Below are 8,763 nucleotides of genomic sequence, written 5' to 3' on the forward strand. Positions count from 1 at the left end.
ATTATCATTAAGTTTTCTATGGAGAGAGTCAGTTCTCGGGCACAACTTACTTATTATTATGATTTCTGGAATCAATAATGTCTGGAAATCAGGGAAACACAAACTGCGTACTGGCGCACAGACTACGTGTAGACATCACACTCCCCTGGTTCTCCGGAGACCTACGCAAATAACACCGCATAAAACAGATTACAGACGCGCACAATCATACAACACAGCAGCAGGAACTAATCTACCTTCAAATCTCCCCAAAAGACATTTGCCAAAAACATAAAGAAGGTCGAAATCTAAAACTTTAGTAGATATCTCACAGACAATGTTAAAAACAAAACGAAGCACTTCTTCACTTTCTTCAAGTCGCGCAGACAGAACACATGTCATCTCTCCTGTCCATCCTTTGCGCCATTCATAAAATCTAGACATAATATTTCTCATAGTCTTCCTCCTCTTCTTCCTTCAGTCATCACAGAGCAACATTCTCCATCCTTCATGTCATAACATGGCCCAGGAATTTTCGATAACTAGTTATAAAATACTTTATCAGTAGGGACAGGGAAAAAAACTCTCACGTTCAGTCAGTAATGCATTACAGTCAAAATTTGCTCACACATTGTACAATATAGGTATCTGATGCAGAACACATACATGGAAACATTATTATTTGGAAGACACACTTTATTTCCTCAGTAGGGATATAGAAAGACTTTTACGTTGACTTAGTATTGTATTAATTTCAGCTAACACTTGTTCACACATTGTAGGTATCTGTTGCAAAACACTTCTATATAGTGAGGCACACAGTGGAAGCAGGTACCTAATATCATTCATTCTCACAACACGTGGTCGTGCTGGCAACATTACTCTGGAGATGGATCCATTTACTGTGACAGATTCTAAATATAATGAAATAACATCAATGTTTCCATCCGAAGGCAAGGCTAGGCTAGGATTAATGCACTTCATTATTTTCATTGCCACTCCCTTCATTGGGGAGGTTATAATTTAAGAAAAAATGTCCAGAAATATGTAATAATTTATTTATATTATTTTTCACATTGATTGTGTCATTACTAGTCTTTAATACATATAGTTAGTTTCATTTTTTCATTCTGTTCACTCCAAATTGCTTAATTGGAGGATCTTAATTGGGTTTTAAATACATTAACAAGTGTAACAGGCTTAAATATTATATATATATATATATATATATATATATATATATATATATATATATATATATATATATATATATATATATATATATATATATATATATATATATATTTTATTTTTTTTGGAGAGCATAAATTACTTACTTAAATAAGGTACTGTTGGGTAAATAGTTAATCACACAAAATCTGTACACGCTCTAAATATATCCGTACATTATTAACTCTGAGCGTGATGAGAAAAGACTGCAACATTTACGAGGAGCAACAGTAATGTAGTTGTGGCGCAGTGAAGTGAGGCGGGAAGACGAGAGCTGGCGCCACTCTTATCAGCGTCACTCCTGTCATTCTGCACCAGGTCGTTCCTTCTTGTGTGCATGGGGGGCGCGTCTCCCTGTGGTCTTTGGGAATTGAGTGCCGGTTTGCGAGTTGCGAGCGAAAAGCCATAAAAGTTGATGTCAGGAAACTGCGAGGAGGAAGCAGAAACGAATTTCCCGCGCGAATCTGGAAAACTTGCTCTTGCTGTTGTAGAAAGTGATTCAGTGATTTCTTCCGTGATTGTGATACTTGAGATCGTGCCCGCGTCCGTGGCACTGGTCGTGGTGGTGGTGGTTGTGGTGTCAGTGACGGGAGTAGTGGTGGTAGTGGTGTCAGTGGTGGTGATGGTGGTGCTGTCAGTGATAGGAGTGATGTTGATAGCTGTGCTGCCCTGGGTGATGGTGATGTCTGCGAAGACGGGGCTGATGGTGATGTCAGCACAGGCCCGGTACTCTTCGCGGCCTGCGGTTCCCCTCTTCACGAACCTCCACTGTGGGCGCCATCAAGGTACGTGTCATTATTGCTGCACACAAACACACACACACACACACTTCAAGAGAAGGAGAATTGGTGATATGGATTGAGAAATGTAATTTTTTTTTTCTAAATACAGTAATGAGAATGCATTACCAGAGAAAGTGGTGTGTGTGTAAACACACACACCACTAATGTAAAATTAAAGAAAATGTGATAATTTTGTGTGGCATTACGAGCTAGACTCAGTCCAGTACACACACACACACACACACACACACACACACACACACAGAGTAATAATTGGTGCATGTTGTTGATTATATTTTTAACAATCATTTTATGTTTTAATATATTTTTCGTTCTTGTAGATTGGTTGAAGAAATTATGTTGCAAGCAATGTCATGCCTGTGTCATTTACAAGTAATTTGCAATACTTAGGAAGGTACACGGTTGTATGACTGGCTAAAGCAAGTCAGCTGTGTCATATGCAATTTCAGAATTACGTGACATCTCAGTATTTCGGATAAAAACGTAGGATGACAAAGTTTTAGCGTCATCAAAGCGGCAAGTCGAGGATGGAGGGAAACGGACGAAGCCTAGCTCAAGTTTGTCTTAACTTTGCTTTTGTTAACATGTTCCTTACAAAATAAGACAAAACAAATTAAAGCAAACATAGGAAAACATTATTTTATGTCTATAATATCTATAATGATATTTGCCTACTATATATCTATACTGATGTACAACCGAAACATGTCATCTCTTTTGACGACCGCGGGATCGGTTTCATTATAATGTAGATGTCATTAAAGGATTTGATAAAGTTAAGGATGCTACATTTTGTTATCACAGAGTTATAAATCACATAGTTGTTCATCCAAGACAATTGCGTCTTTAAATAACAAGTAACTTGATGAGGCTTGGAAGTTGTATGAAGGCCAGAATAAATTGAATAGGTCTCGAGTGTAAGGGACGAAATAGGCTACTCTATAATTTGTATATTTGACTCATATTACACAAAATTTTAGGAAAAAAAATAAGAAGCGAAATATATGGAAGGTTTGATCATTGAGGAGAGTTAATGCGTGGTAAATTAGATTAGTCTAGCGTGAAGGAAGACAATACGAGCGTAATAATTATTGAAAGAGCGTCATAAAAGTTTAATATTCATGGGAGGTTTTATTTCATGTACATATTTTAACAGATGAGAGGCAGACAGATTTTAGATGGTGCCTCGAAATCTATGTGTATAATGATTTTAACTTTCAAAATTCTTTTTTTTTTTTTTCTGCTCTATAATTGAAATACAAATTAAAATTAGCTATGATATGAAATTGCTTTTGATTTATAAATAATTTAATTTCTAATATATAATGAGTCTTCATTACTCTAAAAGTTGTATTTTTCTCGAGTTACATAAGTTCACCACAGGTCACAGAGCCCTGTTATGGAAGGATTGTCATTGAAAAAATAAAAGATGTCTCATGACAAAGTTGTGGTGAACACAAAGGTGTGGTGAAAAGAACACGTGTCGGTGCTTACCTGCAAAACACAGGCGAGGCACACTATCTCCTGGGGAAGGCGCAGCACGTGTCTCAGGCGTGCAAACTTCTGGGTCACGTTCACGGGGATCTGGCTCCTGCCCAAGTCGTCCTGCGAGAGAAAACTGCTTACTTGACTTGCCCTCGCGCGGCCGTGGCTGGCAGGCCACTTGGTAGGAAAACAAGGAAAGGTTCCTTGACCTGGCTAAGCTGGTTGACTCTCTGGCGCTCACCCTCGCGACGTGAAGGGATACATTTCTTGTTGCTCCATGGGAGAGCCCACGCTTTCCTCCGTTAACGTTAGTGTGCCTTCTGCAGATCAGGATCATCACAGAGTTAGTCAGGCTGGCGTGGTTGCCTTTTTGTTGCTGGGGACACGAGGGCGGCGCCTGACTGTCATGAGGGCGGGGGTCACCTTGGCTGTGGTGCTGTTACGTATTAGTGATGGCTGCTAATGGGTTTAACGAAGGGCAAACTGGGAAGCCTTCCTCCGGCTGTGTAAAACTTGTCAGCCTGACCTCTGCTCGTATGGATATTTCTGTGGAGGGCTGCTTTTGGCGGCATGAGAGTATCAGTGTGTCAACCACAGCCTACTCATGTGTCGCGTTCCGCGGTGCCCCCTGGCGTCAGGCGACGGAACTGTGGCGTGTCCAGGGTCGCTTTGGCATAAAGAAGGGAACGATAAAGATGATGGGCGCGGTAAAGCCTTAAAGGTTGAACCTCACGCAGGCAGGTTAAGGGGGAACACTATATGGGTGATGAATGGCCGCTGGGGGGAGGGAAGGGAGAGGAAAGAGCCGCTGTTACACCACAAAGGTCGCCAACCGCTGGCTCGATCGGGGTCACTGGCGACACAGCGGCCACAGCGCACGCTTGTCTTCGCCTGAACTGACGCTGCTCTTCTCGACATGAGGGGAACATTGCATCAGGGTAAAGAAGTGAGTGGATGGGGGTGGAGGTTGTAGCCGAGGGGCTGTCAGGAGCAACTCTTGTCATAAAATATGAAGTTAATGAATATACGTGAAAAAAAAAGAACTATTACATTTCCTAAATCCAAGGACATTTCTTTTTTTTTATTTTAGTATCCTTTTTCTTCACATACTTTTAGTGTGTGTGTGTGTGTGTGTGTGTGTGTGTGTGTGTGTGTGTGTGTGTGTGAAGGATACAGCGAGCACGTAGCATTGTTATGGATCAAGGATACGCGCCTCACTCATTACTTTTTGTAGAGGCGATATTTCAGAGGTATTTCAGAATAAAAAAGAAGCAAGAAATAGATTCAAAGGATTAACTACCCGGAACTTTAACCGAACGATTCATTTTTTAAGGGACCATTTTAGTGTTAGACAGGCAGAACAAAGCTCTTTCTTATACCATTACAAAAAAAAAAAAGTAATTATATAAAGGATAATGTTAGATTTTTTGAGCCGATATATTTAGTCTACACGGCCTGGCATGTGCGTTAGATTGGGCAAGCGGCGGCTGACATTTAGCGGAAGGTAACACTAAAATGTGGCCCTTTCAAAAGCTTGCACATGTATTTTTATCCAGACCCTCCGCTTATATGCAGCAACTTAACAGCAATTGATATGAGGTGGTTTGCAAGACAGGCTGGTGGTGCATGGGACGTATAGACAACGAAAAGGGGAAAAAAGTCAAAGGAAATCAGCAGAATACATTTTTTTTTTTTTTTTGTATATTAGATAAGGTTACGTTTTATTAGCTTACGTTTATTTAGATTGGAAATTTTGTATATGAGGTAGTTTGCATGACAGGCTGGCGGTGTAAAGATAGTGTAGGCAACGAAAAGAGGAAGAAATCAAAGGAAATCAGTCAAACCAGATATTTTTTTCTTTTCTTTTTGGTATATTAAATAAGGTTAAGTTTTATTAGCTTACGTTTAGTTAGATCAAATATTCTGTATATGAGGTGGTTTGCAAGGCAGCCTGGTGGTGTAAGGAGAGTGTAGGCAACGAAAAATGGGGAGAAATCAAGGGAAATCAACCGAACCAGCCACATTTTTGGGTAAATTAAATAAAATTAAGTTTAGTGAGATTAGGTTTAGTTAGATAGCTAATGGTTAGGTTCCGAAAAAGGGGAAAGAGTCAGTTGAAATCAGCCGACCCAGATACATTTTTGGATATATTAGATAAGATATTTTTTAATGTATTAGGTTTAGTTAGATTAGATGACTAATGTGTAAGCAACGATGGAAAAAGAAAAAAAAAGGAAATTAACAGAACCGGATACTCTCTTTAGTAGGTTAAACAAGGTTAAGTTTTCCTACATTAAGTTTGGTAAGATTAGACCATCTAACTTTTGTAAGAGACGTGTAGGCAACGAAAGAGGTAAACAATCAGGGGAGATCAGCCGAGACAGACACTTTTCTGATATATTAAATAAGGTTAGGTTTTGTTATATTAGGTTTAGTTAGATTAGATCATTCAATCTAACTTAATTCTTATAAAAATAGTATGACAGCAAATCTTCAAGCAATTCTCCTTCCTTACCTCCTAAGATAATAATAATAAATGATAAAGATAAAGCAAATAAATAGATACGTGAAAAATGATATCATTGGGCGAGCGTCTTACCTTGAGGGCGTGTGTGAAGCATTGCTGGGTCTCTTGGGTCCAGGCGCTGGCTCGCGGACACAGCTGGTACTCAAAGTGACCGCTGCCCGCTGCTGTCACCTCCACCTCCACCACCACCGCCTGCCACACACACACACACACACACACACACACACACACACACAAGAAACATTTATGATAATTTTATATCAAAAGACGGAACATCAGGAGTTTGTCAAAATACAGATAGATAAAGACACACACACACACACACACACACACACACACACACACACACACACACACACACACACACACACACAACACAACACATATAAATACAAAAATAGCGGCAATGAAAATGATCGAGTAAAAATATTGAAATGTCCAAAAAACAAGTAGAAATTTTTAAATGCAGCATGAAACGTGAATGTGAAGGAAAAGAGAATGCACTCGTACGTGTAAAGGAAATGTGTTTTAAAGGAAATTTGGAACATTTTAGGTTTATTGTAGATTTTTACTTGATTTTTTTTTTTTTGTTTATTGTTTTTAAGTTCTGCAGTTTTCTTTTTGTTATATTGTATTTATGTGTGTGTGTGTGTGTGTGTGTGTGTGTGTGTGTGTGAAGAGGCCCCGCGAGGCACAGACGTGAGGGAAAAGTACCGCTTAACCCACTAACGGTGCTGACAAGCTCCCACGGTGATACAAAGCAGCGCGGCTCACCCCAGCAATAATTACCTGTGCCTGCGTGTAGTTGCGCACTATGATGCCCCGGGCGTACCTGCCGCGGGTCTCGTGAGGGCGCGGCTCTGGCATGTCCCAGGGGTCGCCACACACACCACACCGTCCCTGGTTCTTCCTCCACTGCCGCACGAACCCGCCACAGTCCACGCGGTCGTCGCTGCCACACACAGGGACACATTAAGCAGGAGACTCACACAAGGATCACTTTCACTCAAGATACAAACACGTGGACACACACACACACACACACACACACACACACACACACACACACACACACAGTACACCTTGGAAGTGTCCTCACTTGAAGTCCACCGGGTTGCTGAAGTCGTATCGCCACATGGAGGCTCGCGAGGGCGGATCCACCAGCCTGCCCTGAGCCTCGCATCCCGGCAGCAGCAGCAGCAGCAGGGAGGCCAGCAGGCAGTGCACCCACGCCACGCCGTGCCTGGAGCGCTTGGAGTGCTTGGCCTCCCTCAGCGGCGCTCCTGAGGTGGTTGTGTCATCACTCAGGCCGCGGCGCCACTCACCCATGTCTGGAATCGTTCAGTGAGGCAAGGAACAACGTGTCCCGCCCACATTGCCATACACCATCATGGGTGGACGCCGCCCACACTTCATCATCAGGTTTGGATTAACTATGCGCCGCGTTCTGGCTCACTTCACTCAATCCCGTTAACCGGCGAACTTTTCTCGTCTTTCAGTTTCGGGACCATTTAAGTTTAGGCAGCGAAGGCGGCGAGGTTTGCCTGGTTGGAGGGAGAGGAGGCTGAGGTGGTGTAGTGAGCGGGACGCCTGTCTGTGCCTGTGTGTCTGTTCCACCCACTGATAGACTAGCTGTCTTTGCCGCTTTGGTGCACGTGTCGCTGCCACCAGCCCGCCACGGCCACTTCCCTCCCACTGACTGACTGACTGCCGCTTCCTGTCACACCTCCCCGTCACACACACACACACACACACACACACACTGGAAAATGCCACTCACTCACGCACTCACCACCTCCACGCCGCGGTTTGGGAGACGAGGAGTCGAAGTGACTTGGGTGAACTGAAAGAGAGACGAGAGGCGTGCTGTCGTGCTGGCGTGCTGGCGTGGAGGCGTGGCGTGTCATACTAACCCGAATCATGAAGACTCATTTGTTCGGTATGCTGAGTGGATCGATACACGCCATACACTGCACACGCAACGCACTCACAGCTAACTTGGTCCTTACTGCGGGAAACTCCAGCAGACATTCTCACGAACTTACTTGGATCGATTTTTAAGTTTACTTCTTATTAGCAACTTGAAAAATGACAGTATTGGTATGTATATTTCAATTGTCTGTCGTGTGTGTGTGTGTGTGTGTGTGTGTGTGTGTGTGTGTGTGTGTGTGTGTGTGTGTGTGTGTGTGTGTGTGACTGTGTATGTGTGTGTGTGTGTGTGTGTGTGTGTGTGTGTGTGTGTGTGTGTGTGTGTGTGTGTGTGTGTGTGTGTGTGTGTGGTTACCTATCGAGCGCGTGCACACACACACACACACACACACACACACACACACACACACACACACACACATAACCATCGACATCTTAAATATTCAATAAATAAATATTCAATGCTATGTTATCGTGAGTGCCGGAGTAACCCTCGCCTCAACCCTACCTGGATATAGAATATAGGCGCCCAATTACACCTACAGGAGGCCGTGTGTGGAGTCCCAGTACACACCCAATACGTGTACACTATTACCCTTCCCTCCCCCTGTGATAGACAGTTCCCTGGATAGCGTGTAGCCCCCAGGAAGGCGGGAACTTCATCCCTACTAGAGGACTTCCCAGTTGTGGACGATTCTGGGAAACATACGGGATGGGCAGAGTGTTTTCCTTTTCCGGTTGTGTGTGTGTGTGTGTGTGTGTGTGTGTGTGTGTGTGTGTGTGTGTGTGTGTGTGTGTGGTTGGGTTTAT

The 8,763-nt window shown here is 42.9% G+C and overlaps 1 protein-coding gene across 1 annotated transcript; it reads right to left on the reverse strand.

Annotated features, from left to right (window-relative positions):
* Positions 1-1,283: 1,283 nt before the first annotated feature.
* On the reverse strand, positions 1,284-7,773 carry LOC135112381 (uncharacterized). Its single transcript, XM_064026786.1, has 5 exons — positions 7,124-7,773; positions 6,814-6,976; positions 6,097-6,216; positions 3,507-3,617; positions 1,284-1,977 (listed from the first exon to the last, which is right to left on the reverse strand). The coding sequence occupies exons 1-5, from the start codon at positions 7,351-7,353 to the stop codon at positions 1,390-1,392; spliced, it is 1,212 nt and encodes a 403-aa protein (XP_063882856.1). The 5' UTR covers positions 7,354-7,773; the 3' UTR covers positions 1,284-1,389.
* Between the last annotated feature and the right edge of the window lie 990 nt (positions 7,774-8,763).

Source organism: Scylla paramamosain, chromosome 23 (assembly GCF_035594125.1).
Source record: "Scylla paramamosain isolate STU-SP2022 chromosome 23, ASM3559412v1, whole genome shotgun sequence".
Lineage (NCBI taxonomy): Eukaryota > Metazoa > Arthropoda > Malacostraca > Decapoda > Portunidae > Scylla > Scylla paramamosain.